Source organism: Symphalangus syndactylus, chromosome 3 (assembly GCF_028878055.3).
Source record: "Symphalangus syndactylus isolate Jambi chromosome 3, NHGRI_mSymSyn1-v2.1_pri, whole genome shotgun sequence".
Classification (NCBI taxonomy): domain Eukaryota; kingdom Metazoa; phylum Chordata; class Mammalia; order Primates; family Hylobatidae; genus Symphalangus; species Symphalangus syndactylus.
The window spans coordinates 49,459,977-49,482,105 of record NC_072425.2 but is presented as its reverse complement, the minus strand read 5'-3'; the positions used below and the strand labels follow the sequence as shown (position 1 = coordinate 49,482,105).

At 40.8% G+C, this 22,129-nt stretch overlaps 1 protein-coding gene and 1 non-coding gene across 11 annotated transcripts in view; both read right to left on the bottom strand.

The window, feature by feature from the left end:
- The window catches only part of FANCC (FA complementation group C), a 226,300-nt gene that overhangs the window by 74,710 nt on the left and 129,461 nt on the right, over positions 1–22,129 (bottom strand). For all 10 annotated transcript variants that reach the window (XR_008656597.2, XR_010120015.1, XM_055271845.2 and 7 more), the window contains 2 exons: positions 3,680–3,790; positions 2,720–2,784 (listed from right to left, as the gene is read on the bottom strand). Coding sequence is in view for 8 of the 10 variants with exons in the window: in XM_055271845.2 (XP_055127820.1) it covers positions 2,720–2,784; positions 3,680–3,790 (176 nt within the window). In the remaining 2 variants the exon portion in view is untranslated. The remainder of the gene's footprint in view (positions 1–2,719; positions 2,785–3,679; positions 3,791–22,129) is intronic.
- LOC129479986 (small nucleolar RNA U13) lies at positions 4,126–4,229 on the bottom strand. The gene has a single exon (XR_008656900.1). It is a non-coding gene; the product is annotated as a small nucleolar RNA U13 (small nucleolar RNA).

Sequence of the window (22,129 nt, the reverse complement as noted above, 5' to 3'; positions counted from 1 at the left end):
CCACAGCACTGTCAATTCCCCAGTGCTACCACAAACCATTAAGCTTTCTTTTGTTCTCCATGGCCCCAAGGCATCAAAAGTAGTCTTCCTTTATCCGCAGTTTTACTTTTTGTAGTTTCAGCTAGCCATGGTCACCCATGGTCCAAAAATATCAAATGAAAAAATTCCAGAAATAATTCAAAGGTTTTAAATTGTGCACTGTTTTGTTTGAGATGGCACCTTGCTCTGTTGCCCAGGCTGAAGTGCAATGATGCAATCTCAGCTCATGGAACCTCCACCTCCCAGGTTCATGTGATTCTCCTGCCTCAGCCTCCCGAGTAGCTGGGACTACAGGCATAAACCACCATGCCCAGCTAATTTGTATTTTTAGTAGAGATGGTGTTTTGACATGTTGGCCAGGCTTGTCTTGAACTCCTGAAATCAGGTGATCCACCCACTTCGGCCTCCCAAAGTGCTGGGATTAAAGGCATGTGCCACCGCACCTGGCCTAAATTGCGTACTGTTCTGAGTAGCATGATGAAATGTCATGCTGTCCTACTCTGTCCCATCTGGAACATGAATCATCCCTTTGCCCAGGGTATCCATAATATATACACTACTTGCTCGTTAGTCACTTAGTAGCCATACTGGTTGTCAGATCAACTGTTACAGTATCACTGTGCTTGTGTTCAAGTAACCCTTATTTTATTAATACTTAATAATGACCTCAAAGTCCAAGAGCACTGGGGCTGGCAATTTGGATATGCCACAGAGAAGTTGTAAAGTGCTTTCTTTAAGTGAAAAGGTGAAAGTTTTCAACTTAATAAGGAAAGAAAAAAACCATATGCTAAAGTTGCTGAGATCTATAGTTAAAACAAATCATCTATCTGTGAAATTGTAAAGAAGGAAAAAAATTTGTGTTAGTTTTGTCGTTGCATCTTGCATGGCAAAAATTACTGCCATCATATATGATAAGTGCTTAGTTAAGATGGAAAAGACATTAAAGTTGTGAGTGGAATATATAAATGTGTTATGATTGGTGGCAATCAGGTTTGGTACTATCCGCAGTTTCAGACATCCACTGGGTGTCTTGAAATATATTCCCTATAGATAAGGAGGGATTACTGTATGCGATTTCCTCATCAGTGCTCTCAGTTAGTAGAGACAGAAATCAGTTCCTCAGTCTGCTCCCTAAAAAGTGAGAATGTTGAATGCACATTCCACTCTTCTTTTTCCCTCCCAAGGGAGAGTAGCCACAAGCTGGGTTTTTCCTACCAATCTCACCAAGCTGCCAGACCTGGAAAAGGGCTATCACAGTTGACATGAAACAGATTGTTTAATCAATTTCAATGTGGCTATTCTAGACTTTGAGTTTGCCTGCAGTACTGTGACTTCTTAATTGGTTCTGTAGTTCTCATTATAATTTTTTGGGATGTATGCTATAGTTAAGTCAATGTCTCTACTGGGAAATAAGGTCTAGGACTTCCTATTCTGCCATCTTGCTGATGTCATTCCTGAAGAACTCCTTTAATGTTATTATTAATTCAGTTTTCATCTTCTGGTAATGACCTGCTTATATCCCTTGCTCATTTCTATAATGGAGTGTTTGCCTCTTTATGATTTATTTTTGCAAGTCATTTCTATATTTTGCATTCTGATCCTTTGTTTCTATTTGTTAACAGATTTTAAAAATTATTTTGTTTATTGTCAGCTGCTTTTAAAAAATTCAACTGTGATGCATATTTTGGGAATTTGGTGTAGGGAGTACATACACACTGCACTGACTGATTTTTAAGGTCTTTTTAAAATAAATTTATAATTACATAATTCAAAAGATCCATCAGTCAACATTCACCTCACAACTAAATCCAAGTCTTTACCTGACATGTAAATAAATAAATCTAAATACTCTCCATGTCTCCTATAGTTCTTCTTACATTGCCAAATCCAACACAATGAAGATTTTCTCCAGTGTTTTCCTCTAATAATTATATAGTTTAAGGGTTAGGTGCAAAGGATTCCTAAAGGTTGAGGACAAAGACAATTTCTGATGGAGCTTGAATTAGCAATAGCTTTACAAAAAAAAAAAAAAAAAAAAAACCACCAAGTCCCTCAGTCCCAGATTCTCTTGGTTAACAATACATCAAAAATGAAATGCCCACCAATGAAAACTGGGATTCTTTTACAGAGTGAAGAAACATTTGAAATGTGATTAATTGCCTTTTAATTTGTCTGAATCTCTTTGATTTGTTTAGTCTAGATTTTGGAATATCATGTTTCTTAAAATAGGGCATATGTTCACATTAAATGTTGCCTTGTAAATATCGTGTGTGTGTGTGTGTGTGTTGGGAGCAGGAGAAGGCAGAGCCAGGGCAGGCTAGTGTGAGACCACACACTTGCATCTGTGCACATTCTCTTCTTGCAGAGTGAGCAATCCCAGGGTAAAACTAAATACTGCTCTTTCTTTTGTGGTCCCTACTGTGTATGTAGGGCTTTTTACCTAATGGGCCCACAAAAGACACTGTATGATTTACTTACTGCTCTGTGAGAGTTGAGAAAATACTGATTTTTAAAAGAGTTTGAAAAAACTCACCAATTTGCTATGTATTCTACTAATCTTTCTATATAAAATACAATCATAACTGAACATCCATTTCCTATGAATTGTAAAATTTTCCTCTCATAACCAAACTGATACATTTTGAAACGTGAGAAGAAGGATGTTTAGTTTAACACCTACCGCCTTTGAGTGTTAAATCCATTAAGATGATTCTCTCTGAGTTCAGACGCTAATGATAAAATCATCTGTAAAACAAAATCAGTTGCAGGTTAACTCACGCTGCAAACAGGATTACATCAGTTCTATTTTTCTTGGTGTGAGTGATATTTCCGTTGAGATTCCCCCAACCCCCATCTTCTCATGTTTTACTCTGTCAGAGTGAAAAGGAAGCAGTGCCATGTCACATTTACTAATAACTGGGATTTTATGTTTAAAGTCTACAATTCTGCATTCCTATTTAAGCAATGAACAACAGACAGGTCATTAATTTCCTAAGAATTAAAACCAAATTCATTTAAAGAAAAGTTAGTTTATTTCTTCATTTAAAATTCAGTTCATTTGGAAAAAAAAAAAAAAAGTTGTTCTTGTACAAAGCTTCCAAAACACCAGAATGGTTAACAAACATAAAAAATCTCATAACATTTTTTAGAAGAGTTACATCAAGACTATAAGTTAAAATTTCTCACATTTGGCTATAATTTAAGCCAGAAGAAAACAAAGCTTTAATATTAAAAGGTAAATATGTAAAACTATGTATTGAATTTTCTGTTTTGCTTTAACAGAAAATCCCAATCAGGTTATTTGAAATACAAGATTCGTTCAACAGTACAAGACTGTGTTTATAATAGCTAAGAACAGCTCTTCTCCCAAACATCTCTGAGTGAATAAGTGAGATGTGTCCCTAGAAAGAGAGGCTGATTGGTTGGTTTAGGAAAACCCTTCCTGGTTTCCTTCTTTCTCATAACTTCCCATCTCACATTTCTTCCGTACATGGCCATTAAGTCTGCCCAAGGTAAGAAGAGATAAACAAAGAAAAGTTAAACATCTCTTCTGGAGGACTGAAATATTTCCATTTACTCTTTTTGCTGATGGCACATTCAGCATTAAACATTTCAAAAGTGATAAATTTTAAATACTCACATTTTTAAGCAAACCAGGATAGTAATCTATAGGTGCATACCCAAGACCTTGAGTGAAAAGAGCAACTTCTTTATCAAATCTGAGTGCTGAAAGTATATGAGATAATACACCCTAAAAAACATAAACAGAAAAAGTTAACTTCTTTAAAAGTGAATACAAGTGCCTTTTATGTACAATGCCTACAATTTATTTGTACATGGGGGTGGTCTCTATGAAACAAAAAAATCTGTTTGTCAAAGTACCCAATTTACTTTGATTCAAAGTGTAAAGGAGAAATGTTAGCATTAAAGTTAACACATTAAAAAGAAGTCAACTTAAACAAACATTAGCAGTGAAACAAAAATATATATCATGAATGAGCAGTGTTTTACCTATATTAAGAATGGAATCTTTATTGTTTTTCAACTCAGTAAAATGTGTTTAAGAGATGATAATTTTTCTTTTAAGGTCAGATGGGTAACGTGCTGATGTCATACAAGGTTCGAGGGTAGCACATCGCACACACGTGTGTGAAACACCCAATCATCACGCTCATGAACTACAAAAGGATCCAGATATTAGAACTTAATATAAGATAGAGAACACATCACAAATCAGTAGGGAAAGGACAGATTATGTAATAAATGGTGCCTCAAAAACTATTTGTAAAAAGAAAAAAAGAGTCTCACCGGGTATTATTCATCAAAATATACTCCAGTTTAATGTAAATCAAAGAGATAAATGTAAAAATGAAATAATAAACAAGAAGAAAACATGAACATTTTTCAAGTATCTGAATGAGAAAGGACTCTGAGAACTGAAAATCCTGGGAGTAAATCATCAGGGAAGAGGCTTGGCTGTGCTCAATAAAAATAAAATCTTGTGTTTACCAGAAAAATAATATGAGCACAAACTAAGAAGAATGTTAACAACAAACAGTACAGATTCTATGTTATCAAATTAATGTACAAAATATATGACAAACACTAAGACCGTAACAATGAATATGAACAGATAATCCATAAGAGAAAATACAAACAGCTAAGACACACATAAATGTTCATCCTCCATAATCAAAAAAGGTAGGGTAAAACAGCTGTATGGCACTTTCACTTAATGAATTCAAGTTTTTTACAGACATGAATATCTAATGCTGTATGGGGTTCTATGAAACATGTACTCTGTGTGAGCTCCTGGAGGAATAGAAATAGGGTCTTCCATACAAAGTGCAGTTGTGAATGGCACCGAGGCGCCCAAAGTGTGAGCAGATGCAACGCAGCCCAGAACCCATCGTGAAGCTTGGACTTCCAGGGCTGTGTCTGCCTAGAGGTTTGTCACCTGAACAAAGACAGATTATGGGCTAACAGAGGCCCTGCCTTATAGAAAGCAACTTGAAAAAAATATATTAAATGTCTTTGAAATATTCAGAACCTTTGATATATGTGGCATACATTTAAGGAAATAAATACAAATATGATGACAGGAACTATGCTCGAAGATGTTCACTGTAGTGGTTATTTCTCATATAGTAAAAATTGTCTAACAGCAGAGAATGATTAGTATCCTTATATAGTGGCTCATTGTAAGCCACTAAAATGTTTACAAAGGGGCCAGGCACGGTGGCTCACACCTGTAATCACAGCACTTTGGAAGGCCGAGGCAGGCAGATCACTTGAGCCCAGGAGTTCGAGACTAGCCTGGGCAACACAGAGAAACCCCACCTCTATAAAGAATACAAAAAAATTAGCTGGGCAAGGTGGTGCACATCTGTGGTCCCAGCTACTCAGGAGACTGAGGCAGGAGGATCACTCGAGCTCCAGAAGTTGAGGCTCTGCACTCCAGGCTGGGAGTTGAGAGTGAGACCCTATCTCCGAGGAAAAGAAAAGTTTATGAATAACTTTAATAGTATTTAAAATGGTTATATTATACTACTAAATGAAGAAAGATGTAAAATGTTATACTCAGAAATGATCTCATCAATATAAAAATAATCCATAAATGAGAATGGAAAAACAATGGAAGAAAATATCACTGTCGTTTGTGCTGCTATGACAAAATACCTCAGACTGGGTCATTTATAAGAGCAGAACTTTATGTCTCAGTTCTGGAGGCTGGGAAGTCCAGGACCAAGAAGCTGGCAGGTTCAGTGTTTGCTGAAGGCTTCCAAGGTGATGCCCTGTTGCTGTGCCCTCTAGAGGGGACAGACACTATGAATGCTGTGTCTTCACATGGTAAAAGGGACAGAAGGGCAAAAAGGGCCCAGGGCACTCTCTTCCACCTCTTATAAAATCACCAATCCCATTCATGAGAGCTCTGCCCTCATGACTTAATCACCCCCAAAGCCCCTCTTAATATTATCACATTAGTGATTAAGTTTCAACACATGAATTTTAGAGGATATATTTAGATCACAGCTATCACCAAATGTTGGCAGTTTCTAGGGTGGTGCTAGAGACTCATAATAGTACCCCCCCAGAGACTGCTAACATTTATATTAACATTATATATATATATTTTTTCTTCTTCTTTCTACTTTAGTACGTTTCCTAGCCTCCCATACATGTATGTGCTTCTTTTAATACCAGGAAAAATATTTTTTTGAAAAAGTTTTATTTGGAAATATTTGATCTTTAAAAAAGTCCTATACTGCATTTTGTGATAACACATTACGAGATAAAATGAATTTGCATCTGTGCATATAAATGTATATATGTAACTTCATACACAAATACTTGGAGATGACAGTCTAATCCAGGGTGGAGGCTAAGGGTGGCTCAGTGATGGGCAGGCAGGCTCCACAGACCCGGGACGACAAGCATGTGGCACACATACCAGTGACACTCTGGGTGGTTACCATTATCATGGTGGTCATTTCAATTTCATCATAAAGTATCTCACACATCCAAAAAGATACAAAATATTATGTCAAATTCCACAAACCTTCAAGCTTAATCATTAAACATTAGAAATACAGAAGAAGCCTTCTATGCCCTCTTCCCTTCCCCATCATGATTCAACAGCAGTCCCTACCCCTGGGGGAAACTCTACCCTGAGTCTGGGATGCATCCTTTTGTGCAGATCATGTACTTTCTCCCTGTGAGCTCAGACCTGCCTCCGTATCCTTAAAAGAGAATCCAGGCAACATTCCTAAGTCATGTAAGTGGAAACCTGCCATTTGTACACGACATCCTATCTACAGTTTTCAAATTAGAATTGCAAGTTAACAAAGTAGCTTTAAAACATTACTACTCAGTAGAAGACGTTCATGATTAATAAAAACAACAACAACAAAAAACCCCCAGCAATATGTACTACATGATTTACAAAAAAATGAATCCACTGGAAAGGGGTAAAAACAGGAACCTTACAGAGTTAGAGTGAACCCTGCTTAAGGTAGAGAGAAGGATGGGGCCACTTGCTTGTTATTGCTTTTTCCCTCTTTCAGTTCAAATCTGCCCCAAATACAGAAAGCAAACAGGAGCTGACCATAGCCCCAAGAGAGTTCGTCTCCATGTTGGTGGTGTTCTCTTCCAACACCAAGTGCAATCTGTGAGAGAGAGGGGGCAGCCATGGCTGGGCGGGCAGAGTCAGGGAGCTCAGGTACAAGCCAGCATGCCATCTATGGAGGGGCGATGGTGCTTACTGCCAGCTGCGCTTACTGCTGGACTCCACTGAACTTGAGAAGGCAGAGGGTGGGGCCTGCACAGCAGGGAGAGCACTTGGTGCTCTTAGCAAGCCAGGATGGGGCCTGAATCCCCAGTGGGGTGCAGTGCAGATGTTCTGGGAAAAGGGAAAGCCCGGCCAGGTCTGGCCAGCCACATGTCAAATCCACGCGGAGGTGTCCAAGTCAGACCCAGGCAGCGAAGGGAGGACTTGGTTTGGAAACTAGGTGGGCTCCAAGTCGGCAGCAGTCTGGGTTTGCACAGAGCAGGTCAGTCTGATGCTAGGTGAGGGGAGGACAGTGTCAGAAGAATGCAACCTTGTGCTCAGGAACCAGACTTTTGCATTCTATTTAACACTCATTTAAAGCATTTACTACACACCAGAGGCTGTTCTAAGCCAATTATGAATAGCAACTCATTTAATCCTCACAGCCTATGCGTAGGTAGTGTTACTGAATCTGGGTTAAAGAGGAGGAAATCAAGACAGTTTAAGCAGCCTGCCCAAGGCTAGTTATTTACTCTATGGCCAAACCTTATAATGAACCTCCCTGTATCCACTGTCCATGAGACTGTTGGGATAGTTTTTAACAATGCAAATCTGAATGCTCTCAGTCTGAGACCCTTACAGCTTCCAGTTACTCTTACTGTGAAGCCCAAACTTCTCAAAGTGAAGCAGCCTGGCTCACCAGCACACCCCACACCCGCCACCAGGCTTGACTTCTCCTTACTAGCCTGTTTGTGACTCTGGAGGGCCACAGCCTTTTTGGGCCATCAGGACTTTAGTATGTCCAATCCCCTCTGCCTGGGGAGCTCTCCTATGCCCCTCACTTGTGAGAATTGATTTCTTGAAGGAATTCTAGCAATTGTGACAACTACAATTTACCAAGTGCTTACAATGTGTGAGGCACTATGTTCTCTAAGTATGGCATCTCACTGAAAACCCCAGGTTCAGTTTTTAATTAAATTGAATTCGGCAAAGTTTCAATTAAGCCACAGGTGGCTACTGTTATTATATATCACAATCCACCCTTAAAAAATTAAAGCGCAAGGGGCTACAAACCCGGTTGGGATGGAAAGTAATGTAGTATGCAATTGAAGGAAACCAGTTTTGAGCAGTAACAGCTAAGGGTCAGTTAAGATTGTAGATGTTAAACAAAACCATGCCCAGCCTTTCCCCTAACCCACAGCCTCCCAGAAGCACTCACACCCTGGGCCTGGGACTAGCTCATGGAGGGTGACTTCCCAATACTGCATGAGCTCCGTCTTGACATTTGATAGATTCAGAGGGTGAGATGAGAGATTGTAAATAATTCTTAAGTACTGTTTAAAATAGCCACAAATAGTTCCCTAGATACTACAGTCATGTATCACTTAGCAACTCGGATACATTCTGAGAAACGCTTTGTTAGGCAGTTTCTTTGCGTGCAAACATCACAGAGTGTACTTACATGAACCCAGATGGCTCAGCCTGCTGCACACCTAGGCTACATGGGAGAGCCTATTGCTCCTGGGCTACAAACCTGTGCAGCATGGGACTGTACAGAATACTGTAACATTGTGATCTAAACCTATCTAAACATAGAAAAGGTACAGTAAAACTATGGTATAACACTGAAAAAATGGTACACCTGTATAGGACACTTCTCATGAATGGAGCCTGCAGGACTGGAAGTTGCTCTGGGTGAGTAAATGGGGAGTGAATGTGAAGGCCGAAGACATGACTCTGCACCACTGTAGACTTTATAGACATTATACACTTAGGCGACACTAAATTCAAAAAAACATGTTTCTTTCTTCAGCAATAAACTATTCTTAGCTTACTGCAGCTTTCAAATTTGATAAACCTTTTTTTTTGGTTGAACTTTTGGACTATTACAATCAATGCTTTGCCTAAAACACATTGTACAGCTGTACAAAAATATCTTCTTTCTCTATATCCTTACACCATAAGCTAAGCTTTTCTATTTTAATTTTTAAATATTTTTTTACTTTTTAAACTTTTTTGTTAAAAACTGAGGCACACTGCCACCCAGACACTTGTCCTGGTCACTTCAATCCCTGGCTCGCTGTTGTGCCGGTATGAATGCAAACCCCGCTCTCTGGCTGCCAAGCATGCATGTGGCCAGGACAGCAAATCAAGCATTCAAGCTCCAGGCAAGAGGTCTTCTCAGGTTCCCAAACAGGCTTTCCAGAATTTCCCCAAGATACTGAGACTCAGCCCCTTCAAGGCCTTGCTGCCAAAGAGAATCAGAGAGGGGATCGGGAAGCCGTTCAGACTCTCCAGCCCAAGCTTGTCAGCGCAGAGCTCAACACAAATTTGTAAACTTTCTTAAAACATTATGAGATTTTTTTTTTGCTTTTTTTTTTTTTTTTAAGCCATCAACTATCATTAGTGTTAGTGTATTTAATGTGTGGACCAAGGCAATTCTTCCAATGTAGCCCAGGAAAGTCAAAAGATTGGACACCCCTGCTCTAGCCTCTTCTGTAGTGAAAATGGACTTGTACCCAAAGAGGCAACTCACTGTCCACAAGGACACCATCCCAGATGCTGAGCATTGACCTCCTGCCTCCCTGGAACAGACCTTATCTGAGTCCTGTCAAAGCCCACATTGTCCTCCAGCCTCTAACGTCCAGACATGTGCCAGAATAGCCCCTCAGAACTGTCTTGATGAGATGGGACAAGGGGTGGTGGAAATCCAGGTTCAGAATGGCTGCCTTATCCCTCCCTTCTGAGAGGTCTGTACCTGCTGGTTGGAGCCCTCACTCCTTAGGAGGCTTGGCCCATGTCCCAGGAAGTGCCCCCTAAAAGGACCTTCTGGTCTCTTCCTCCTCTGAGGGGAGCACCCTGGAATGTGACCCTCTGTGCTAGGGAACACGACCTCCATTCGTACAACCAGGCTGACTGGCGCCCTGATGCCCGGAGGCAGGAAGAGACGCAGGATCCAGCTTGTGTCTGTGCATCTGTGTTTCTCCAGCTGTGGTGCCTATGCAAACAGTGGAACCCCAAAGAACACTGGGTGGTCAACACACAGACACGGCACCCAATAAAAGTATGTAAGGTTAAGCTGAATAACAGTATCATATAAAAATGTTACTTAATTTTATAAGAAAACTGAGTTAAATTTTGTAAGGGCGTTAAAATATAATTTTAATAGGAAGCTATGAAAATTATCTACACTTGTTGTACAAATGACTGAATTTTGGGTAACTCTGTAAAAGCCACTTATGGGTGTAAAGAGGGGTCTGTCACTTACTTTATAAGACATCGTCTTCCAAATCTGTGGTGTTTTTAACCAGTGCTCTCTGGTGATACTAACATTTCTTAGCCTGAAGGAGCATTTCCATGGAAACCATAATAGAGATTTTGCTAATTTTGGATTAAAATAATTATAAAATTCCTTGGTTGGTTTATGCTCTTGTTAACTAAATGCTCCTACAGATAGCATATTGCACATGTGTTTTGATGTGTTCTTTCATCTAAGGTCAATTTCCCTTGGTTTATTCATCAAATTTTATTTACTTTAGATAAAAGAGATCTTGTAGTTAGCATCTGCTCTATGAATCTGTACTTTCTTAGAAATACAAACTCTCACACAAAACCCCAACCTATTTTATCAAAATCTGACCTATTTCATTAAAATCTGGATTGAAAATAATATTTCCAGGTGATTTACATACACATTAATGATTGTTACTAGCTCTGTCACCCAGGCTGGAGTGCAATGGCACAATCTCAGCTCACTGCAACCTCTGCCTCCCGGGTTCAAGTGATTCTCTTGCCTCAGCCTCCAGAGTAGCTGAGATTACAGGTGTGCGCCACCACGCCCAGCTAATTTTTGTATATTTAGTAGAGATGGGGATTCACCATGTTGGCCAGGCTGGTCTTGAACTCCTGGCCTCAAGTGATCTGCCCACCTCGGCCTCCCAAAGTGCTAGGATTACAGGTGTGAGCCACCACGCCCAGCCGATACTCTATTCTTAAGAGGATAAAAAGTTATATGGGTGTACTGATTTGTCAAAAAGGTACAGTAAAGATTATACATTTCAATGCACATACATCTTATAAAAATAACAGAAAATAATAATAAAGGGGTGGGGAATGAGCTGAAATATAGATGAAGCAGAAACAGCACATGATGAGTAGTTGTTGAGGCTGAGTGTCAGGTCTATTACACCATTTTGTTTATTTTGTATATGTTTAAAATGTTCTGTAATAAAACACTTGTATAAAAATACAAAGTTTATAACATTAGCTCTTAAGATTTTGGCTACCTTTGGAGAGGAGGAAGGAAGAAAGTGGATGTCAGAAGCATGAACAAGGCTGATTCTATCTTGTGGTTACAAAAATGTATTTGCTTTGTAATAATTCACTGAGCTTTATCTTAATGCTTTATGCATGTAATTCTGTATGCATATTATGTATCAATAAAAATTTAAATATTAAAGAGAAAAACTGAAGCACATACACATTAGCTAAGTCCTACACAGGGTCAGGTAATTAATATCACTGTCTTCTCCCTGCACATCTTGTCCCACTGGAAGGTCTTCAGGGGCAATAACAATAACATATGTGGAGCTGTCATCTCCTGTAATAACAATGTTTTCTTCTGGAATGAATCCTCCTGAAGGACCTGCCTAAAGCTGTCTTACAGTTAACTTTTTTTTTTTTTGAGACAGGGTGTTGCTCTGCTCTGTCACCCAGGCTGGCGATCACAGTTCACTGCAACTTTCAACTCCTGGGTTCAAGCAATCTTCCCACCTCAGCCTCTCAAGTAGCTGAGACTGAATAAGCTGAGGCTTATTTTTTAATTTAATTTTATTTTTTGTAGAGGCAGGGTCTCCATATGTCACTCAGGCTAGTCTCAAACTCCTGGCCTAAAGTGATCCTTCCGCCTTGGTCTCCCAAAGTACTGGGATTATAGGCATGAGCCACCACATCTGGCCAACTTTTTTTTTTTTAAGTAAGTAGTACACTCTAAAATAACAAAAACTATAGTATGTTAAATACATAAACCAGTAACATAGCCATTTATTACTATCAAGTAATTATGTACTATATATAATTGTATGTGCTATCCTTTCCTATGACTAGCAGCACAGGATGTTTACCTAGAATCACCACAAACACGTGAACAATGTGTTATACTACATTACAACACCTATGATGTCCCTAGGTCACAGACACTTTTCAGCTCCATTACAATCTTATGAGACCACCATTGTATATGCAGGCTGTTGTTGATCAACATGCCATTATAAGGCACTTGATTAAACTTCCAATGTCTGCATTGCACGAGCTGACTTTAACATATACTGTTCTGGAAAAATGAAAATGTAGTATCTCACTTATCTGCAAGGGATACACTCCAAGACCCTCAGTGGATGCCGGAAACCTTGAATGGTACCTAACCTTTCTCTCTCCTCTCTCTATATACACATACACACACACACGTACACATTGTGTGTGTGTGTATATATATATAAAAAACAAAATTGCATATTTTAATTTATGTTTTTCCATAATTCCCTAATATAAGTGGCTATGAAGTGCCACAAGAGTTTTTTCCCTGAATAAAATAAGTGTTAAGTCCTAGAAACAACATACAGTGGCCAGTATATAGTTACATAGTTTTCAAACAGACACCTCAAACTTTGGTCCTCTAAATTTTCATTTTAAAGTAAACTTAAATATTGATGAGCATTTCTCATTGCTAAGAATAATTTTTTTTACTGCCACCTAGTGGTAAATAGTCTAAACACAAAACCATTAAAGATTAGGCATTGGCTCTTAGACAAAAATAAATTCCTATAGTCATATAATAATAGGTTCTTTTTCAAATGCTGGCAGAGCGATCTTGGAGATCCTTTACTCTAACTCCCTCAGTTTACTAATGAAGCACTGAGTTTCTAAATATACACATCAGTATTTAAGAAAAGGATATGGATATAACTGAACAGGTTCAGACATAAAGATGTACAGATATTATCACCCTGACCATTGATATAAAATCTTTCATGGGTAGAAAGTACAGGAACTAACATGGCTGTACCTAAAATGATTTTAAGCCCAATTTCGATTCATGTAAAAGTTAAGAATGAAACTCTGCTCATGTGTGAAAAGCCATTGAATATGCTTAGATCATGCGGGTGAACTTTCCTAAGAAGGGGAGTTTTAAATAAAGCAGAGGGAAATCCACTGCCCTTGCTTTTGGGTGCTGTTAGTTGTCCTTGCCTCACTGTATCTGCTCCCTCATGTAACAGGCAGCACATTCACAGGCAGGTTAGGAAAGCTGGAGCAATGGGCTGTGGTCTGGAACATGGTCTGGGTGTGGAGGAAGAGCTGTGGGTTTTGCTCAGGCAAAGGGCTAGGAGAGCCAAACTGTGGTCAGTATTCTCAAACTGAGACAGAGCACATATATTATGCTTCTCTAAACAATTTCTTCATCTGATCATTAAAGTCTTTTAGAATTTCCACCACTTTGCTCTCCATGGCATATCTCTTTATACAAAATATACAAAAAAAAAAAAAAAAAAAGGTGTTGGCCGGGTGTGGTGGCTCACGCCTGTAATCCCAGCACTTTGGGAGGCCACGGCGGGTGGATCACGAGGTCAGGAGATCGAGACCATCCTGGCTAACATGGTGAAACCCCGTCTCTACTAAAAATACAAAAAATTAGCTGGGCACGGTGGCGGGTGCCTTTAGTCCCAGCTACTCAGGAGGCTGAGGCAGGAGAATGGTGTGAACCCAGGAGGCAGAGCTTGCAGTGAGCCAAGATCGCGCTACTGCACTCCAGCCTGGGCGACAGAGCAAGACTCCATCTCCAAAAAAAAAGGGCTTATAAATAGGGATCCCAAAGCAGATCATCCTCAACCTGTGTTTGTTGAATGAATAAATAAGGGTATTTATTCATTCAACAAACACAGGTTGAGGATGATCTGCTTTCAAGCCACTCTCCTGGGACCACTGGGGTGAGAAGCCCTGCAGCCTGGTGAAGGGTGCTGCAGGTGGGAATAGCCATCACGTGAGCCAGCTTGCTGAGTGCTGGAATGACTCTTGGTGAGGCAGCCACAGTGGTAACAGAGCAAGGAGAGATGAGTTCCAACTGCTGGGTTTTAGGGTGCTCCCAAAGACAATGGAATCTGAGCTGATTCTGAGGGCTGGGGAAGAAGACGAAGCGGAGGAGGGAGAGGCGAGGGGAAGAGAGAAAGAATGCATGTGTGATGTGGCTGGGACAGGGGAAGGTGACTGGGGAGGCAGTAGAGAAAAAAGGTGGGAAAACCTCTCCTGTCACTCCCTAAGGCTCCCGGCCCCCACTCCAGCCTGCCCCTACATGGCCTCAGCCCGCCTGGGCAAACTCACTTCCCCTGCCTTTCTCTTTCATCCCTGTGACTTGGTGGCATCAGACTCCTGGCTGGTCACCAAATTCACCCAGCCCCTTCCCACCTCCAGACCATTTCCTTCTTCTGAGAAACCCAACAACCTCCCCGACCCCATCTCTAGCTGCCAAAATCATACCCGTCTTTCAAAATCCACCTTTCTCCAGGATTCCTGTTCTAGTTCTTGACTGGGCAAGATGTTGTTCTGGAGTCTCTGTGGTTCCTCCCTTGTGGTTCTCTCCCTGCACCTTCCAAGGTCACCTTGCAGTGTAACGGTGAGCCTGCTCTCCTGTGTCCACCGTTAGCATGCAGGCGCTCCATGGCAGGCACTGCCTCGCTGTCCTTCACATTCCTAGCACAGCTGTGAGCCACACGATAGTCGTTCAATAAAGACCAGGTGAGTCAAAACCAAGAGCACAGATTGCTCTCTTACAGCTAGTGAAGAACATAATCACTGCAGGATTCCCTTGTGATCTCATTATAGGAGAACACAACAAGTTTTCTTTTTCACAATTTGCTTTCCTAAGTTGCAGGTCATAAAATACCCACAGAATACTGGGAAAACATGACATCGCTATGTGCTTTTACTTCAAAGACATTAACTCATGTTCGTAACACTGACCAGAACCTGTACACCGATGAGAATGTACTTTCATTGGCTAAGGTGTTGCTTTGGCGCCACTCAGCTTGCAGTAACCTTCGGGTGCTGGGATTAGAACATCCAGGACGGACAGGAAAAGCAGAAGCAAAGGAACATCTTTGCTGAAAGGGGTCCTGAAATATTCAACCTCAGCTGTATTTAAATAGAAGTTATAATGCATATCTACATATTTAAAAACACTTTTTTCCTGCAAACCTGGTTAGTAAAACAAAGCTGTTGTTAGTTCCATCCGATACACTCAATTATTTTTGGCCCACCAAAATGTATTTCTCAGGTATAACTCGGTGTGTTTAACCTCTTTCCTTAAACCAGTCTATTCAGTCCCGGGCCTGTGGCCATGCTGCCATGTCGAATACCTAGAGGGCTCTCTGACCATGACCATATAAAATACTTGTGCCCAAATGCTGAATTAGTTGCTTCTCCCCTCCTCCTTTTTTTTAATGTTCCCACGGCATTTTATGTAAACATCTAGTAAAGCATTTATGTTATTATATTGGAATTGTTTGCTTACCTAATATCAAAATGCCCAAATTGACTAAATTACCTGCAAGTGACTTGTATTTTTCTAAATTAAATACCATGGTGAAAATTGGCCAATTTTCTTATAACACAATTTTAAATTATCACTTCCCCCTGCCAACAAAGACAAACCAGAAATTAGAACAACTCATAACCACCACCTACATTTACTTCACTAAAAAAGGAAAGAAATGTCCTCTACAGAGTAAGATGCACCACGACTCCCCAGCAAAGCATTACATGACAAGACAGCAAAGAAGATTCGTGTTACAAAACTGTTAAAAATACATGTGAAAGGTCTGCATAAAGGAAGACCTTGTGATCTTAGCAAGAAAAATTCAGTGTCACAAAGATGTCAGTTCTCTGGCATAGAAACTCAATGCAGTACCAGTAACAATTCCAAATAGGGTTTTTGGTGGAACTTCAGAAGCTTTTCCAAAATTCATATGGAGAAGCAAAGGGCCAAGAACAGCACATGCTAAGGGAAAGAAGAAAATTATAGAAATAAACAGGCAGCATGATTCTGTTTATATAAAGTTCAAAAGCAGGCACTAAAGGAGATATGGTTCACGGATACACACACGAGTGGTAGACGTGCAAATCCCTCCAATCACCTCTGGCTGAATGTCCTAAAGGTACCAAGTAGAGTAAAGTGAATCAGATACTTCCCACTATCGTATTCTGTGCCTGTTAGTCTGAAGCCACCTATAATACTGAGATGTCTCAGGAAGAAAATATTCTTGTAACATGGTTTCACAGATAACTCTTTTAAAATCTGAAATCCTTAATATCTGAAATGATAAAGAATTTCTTTCCATATTATGACATACAGTGCATACCCATTGGCTGGTGATAAAACTATTACAGAAATAAGATATAAATTGCTTGAAAAGGTATTTGGAATTTTGTAAGATAAAAAGTATTTTAGTCTCCTATTTCTTTGTGACTTACAAATTAAGAATTAAAAGATATTCCAACATGCAAATAGCACTCTTCATACTAGAATAATCTACAATCGAAATGCAGAAGTCAGTCCTAAATTAAAGGTATGGTTTTACTTTTAATTCTTTCTGAAAATCAGGCATGTTTAAGTTAATTTAAAATTATTTTAAGAAAAAAGGAGTAATTACCTTTATTACATATATTCATGTTAATGCATCCTTTAGTGAAGTAATAATGAATGGTTGGACTTCTTTAGGCACGAAGACAGTCTAAGCTTAGGGCCTAGACCTTATTTCCTTCCAACACAAAAATCGCAGTCTGAGTAAATTAACCTAAGCAGTGACACAGGAAACAAATCATGCCCAATTCCCAACCCTGAACCCAACAACTTGCTTCCAACAGTGAACGGTCTTCCTTATCACTCTTATTAGGGCACGACAGATTCCATCTCACAGATCTGCAATTACCATAGTTCCTTTTCTTTTAATCCAGTATTTAAACCGTTCAATGATTTCCAGTTTCACAGAATTCATATCTACCTAAGCCTAAGTGGACAAAGTGTAATTCAGCGAACAATTCCCCACTGCAGGAAAACTAACCATATAAAACATGTTTTCGGAAACACTTGTCCCCATTACATGGTTAGGAAGCAAAATTCAACAAGTAGTCATTGACAATTTTGCCTCTTACATAAACCACACTTTGAGATGTATAAAAGTATTGCTAATTTCAAATCAGAGAAGAAGCCAAGTCTAATTAATTTTTCCTCAGAAAATCTGAAATCTTACCATATGTTTAAAATGGACTTATTATTCAGCACTTTTTTTTGCTTTTTAGGAGATGGGCTCTCAGTATGTTGCCCAGGCTGCTCTGGAGCTCCTGAGCTCAAAGGCAATGTTCACACCTCTGCCTCTCAAGTATGCACTTTGTGGGTGGGGCCCTAGAATCTGCTTCTCCAACAGGAGCACAACTCACCCCACTGCACCAAAGGTTGGTGTTGATAAACTACATATTGGTCAAGCCCCTTAATAAGACTGTTGAAACACCATTAAGATAAGTAGGTTTAAACCAATCACATTTTCTCAGTGCTGCCACCACTGACATTTTGGGCCTGACAATTCCTTGTTGCAGGGGGCCTGACCTGTACATTCCTGCCTTCTACCCCCTCAATGCCAGGAGCCCCCTCACAAGTTGTGACAACCATACATGTCCCCAGACATTGCTCAGATCCCCTCGGCAGCAAAACCGCCTCAGCTGAGCAGCTCTTGTTTAAACACACATCCATTTTTAGAACTGAGTTTGGATTACAGTTTTTGAACATTCATCTTGTCTCTGGGATAAAGATGAATATTACCAATATAAAGGAGATTTGTGTGGCTAATACAGAAACACTCTGGAGTAACTATCATGTGAAGAAAGCAAGTCATATAATACAGTCAGCATAATTACATTTATGTGAAAACAAACGTAAAAGTTATTTCCATATATAAAGGCAAAGAAGACTACAAGAATCTGCACAGCCCACTGATATCAGGTTACTTCTGAGGAGGCTTTTGAGGTTAGGGGGAGACTGCTGTGCTTGGACTGCTGGATATTTTTTTTTTTAGAAACTGTATTGATGTATTAATTGTGTAATTAAAATAATAAAGGAAAGAAGGTTCATGGAGCTTTAAAGTTAAACAGACTCTGAGTCCTAGCTAGTGACCTTAGGGTAATTTTATTTATTTTTATATTGTTATTATTACTATTATTATTTTTCTGAGCAGAGTCTCACTCTGTGGCCCAGGCTGGAGTGCAGTCACTGCAACCTCCGCCTCCCAGGTTTGAGCGATTCTCCTGCCTTAGCCTCTCGAGTAGCTGGAATTGCAGGCATGTGCCACCACGCCTGGCTAATTTTTGTATTTTTAGTAGAGACAGGGTTTCACCATATTGGCCTGGCTGGTCTCAAACTCCTTACCTCAAGTGCCTTGACCTCACAAAGTGCTGCGATTACAGGCGCGAGCCACCGTGCCCGGCCTTAGGATAATTTTCAAAAACAGTGTTGGGTCTCCTCAGTTTCCAATTCCATAAAATGTAGATGATAAAACTGACTTTGAGGAAGTTCACAGAAGTGAGTGAGGCACGTGCATGGGAAGCAGCGAGCATTACGCGCTCCCAGCACGTCTCCCATTTGATGCTGCTGTATCTGAAGTCGCAGTTCGGATGAGCATGGAATATAATCTGAGAGCTGCGTAACCCCAGTTCCTGGGTTCTGGATACCTCTAACCTTCTCCCTTCTCCCTCTTCACGGTCACGGCCAAGGCCCACCTCCTGCCCTCTGGCTCGTCTCCAATGCCTGCTCCTGCATATACTCACGTGACCATATCATCTCTGGGTCTGCCACGAATGTATGCAGAGGCCCAGGAGGAGCCAAGACTGAAAACCGGAGGGCCTAAGTCAGCGTTTCTCAGGATGTGATGTGCAGAGACCTCAATCTGAATTATCCTGCAGACCACCTTGGTCCCACCCAGCCCACTGAATCCAAACCTCTGGGGGTGGGGCTCTAGAATCTGCTTCTCCAACAGGACAAACACCCCTCTCCACTGCACTGTAAAGTCTGGGGCTCACCAGCCACAGACCTGACTCAAGCTCAAATGCCGTGTGTCTTTATCTCCTGTGCACTAGGGAAAGAACCAGGAGAGGACAGCACAGGGGGAAGCCCAGGTCATCCTGTGACCTCCCCACCTCTGCTGGAGTGACCCCTTCCTCTGGTTCAAAATCTCCAACAACAGGGTGCAGACACGCCCTAGACCACCGTGTGTGGTGAGATTACTTGAGGACCTGGCGTAGAATGCTTTCAGGATGGAAACGTCTCAAGACTTGGAGTCAGACCCATTTAGGTTCAACAAGTAGTTCTGCTTCTCAGTGAAGAAAATCACTTACTGTCACTACACATCAGTGTCTTCATTTTGAAATGGAGAAAATAATACCTCTCAAGTTGAGAAGGACTGAAAGAAACCGTGCGTGTAAATCGCCCGGCTAGAGATCTGGCTCATAGTAGGTGCGAAATAAATGTTAGTTTCCATGGTTCAGCGCCAGGGCTGTTTCTCTGACATGGGCCAAATGTCTAGAACCTATCCTCATTAGGGGAAGAAAGAGGTCTTTAATGTCTTCTGTTTCATCATTCCGTTTGCCTACACAGCAAGCATTTATCACTGCCAATACTGAACTGAACTCTTTTCTATCTCCCACGAGAGATGCGATCTTCACTGTCTCTTCCTGGGGTTCTTCCCAGGCTCCCAGGAAGGCAGGTGTCACGCCACTACTGCCACAGCTTCAGGAGGCACACAGCGCGTGGGTTAATGCAGCCTGCTCCAGGAAAAGCTCCCACTGGCTCTTGCCACTGCCTCCAAGAACAACTTCATACTGAAAACATCACACCCCAGCACCATCATTGACCCTAGGGAGGAGACACAAGAAGTCAGAAGGAACCATAAGCCTACAACTCACACTGCTTGGTCCCATAAAGGAGGTCAGGAGTTCCTAGAAGGGAGAAATTTCCATCCAGTGAAAAGCAAAATATTTGCTTTCCTTGGTACATATTGCTCCTGTCCATAATTTCAAATCTTCCTACTCAGTAAACCTTATCATCCTTCAGTGGTGGTCACATGGCAGTCTGAAACAGGTCAGTGTTTGTGTCTGTTTTCTCAGTAACTTCTCTGTTTCCCACTAACTATTACTTCCTGCAGTTTCCCGTTCTCTTGTATTTTTATGTCCACTCTCCCAAACCCCGCCATTTATAATCCCTCCCTGGACTGACTCTTGGGCCTTTGCCTCCTGTCCTTAAGCCTAATCTACCTGAATCCTTTTCTCATTTCACTCTGCATACTCAAACTTACAGTATGATGCGCCCTATGATTTTTAATAAAAAAAATTACAAATAAGTTACAAATGATATTTTAAGTTCAAAAAAGAATTTCCTTTCATTTAAATCTCAGTATATGTAATTTTCTCATGATAGCATATTATTTGTGCATTCTGGGATGCTATTCAAATACTGTGAATATCAATTAAATATGCCAATTGCTCTAACTTAAAAAAAATGGAACAAATTTATTCCCATCCCTTTTGCAGTTTTACATCCACAGCCAAATTACTGCAGACACGTTTCTGTAGCTTTTGCTTCAAAATCCTGCCTTCAATGTTTTTTTTTCCTTTTTAAAATTTATATGTCCCATTGCAGTTTAAGTAAAATGATCTACAATAAAAACCTAACTGCCCTGGTATTTTTAGAGCCCTTTTTACTATGAAATAAACACTCAGAAACCTGGAGAATTGCAGTGGTTAAGTCTGTGAGTGGGAAGGAAGGCTGCTCATTCACAGACCCTCCCAGCGCCCGTTGTTTACATAGCCTATTCCGCGAGCAGGATGCTGACAGAACACAATTCACAGAATTTCCACACGCAGGTCCAACCATAACAAAGTCTGCAGCTTTTACTTTTGCTTACAGAACCTCTTGCTTGCTCGCTCATTATTTCCAGGGGGGGGATATAGAGTAGGCTTCCCAAAAACCAAAACCAAAAGGCTTTAGAAAATAAGCCTGAATGAAACCATGGCATTAAGCCGTATCTATAAGAATGTATGTAGAAATATGTAGATACATAGACCTGGAAATGTGTGCTTTGCTAAATACATTTACTGGGATCAGATCATGCATTTGATAAATATTCTGCCAGGCTTAAATAATCATCCCTTTGAAAACATCCTCATCTCCCTGGCTTGCCCCCTTTTCTAAAGTCCAGTGGTACTTGCTGTGTAAAACCCTGGCCCTTGTGAATCCACGCTGCAGCTTTTCTTCCCGGTGCCCACACAGCTGAACACTGCTGGAGAATATCAGACAACTGAGCTGACTGCGTTGGCTTGGATTTCTGACCACAACCCTCGAAGGGGCTCAGCAGTGCCTCGCAATCTTCTTATGCATCCTTGGTCATTTTGCTTGGCCACTTCCTGAGTAATTATTTCCTGCTTCCTCTCTCATCACACCACCACTCCTTCCCCAAAAGTTCTGGTGAGGAGCTCATCTCATATGTAGTTGAGAAAACAGCAATTAGCAAGAAACTCACTCATCTCACCACCAACCAATTTAACCAATTTACAAGCTCACCTGCACATGCACACCCCCATGTCCTGTCTTCCCTCCTATTCGGATGGATGGAGTGTCTCTGCTCCTATAAAGTGCAGCTGTCCACTTGGGCCCTGATCACCTCCACTCCTACCTCACCAGGACCCTCCGCAGCAGTGACCCGCGTCACTGCTGGATTTCTCGTGTCA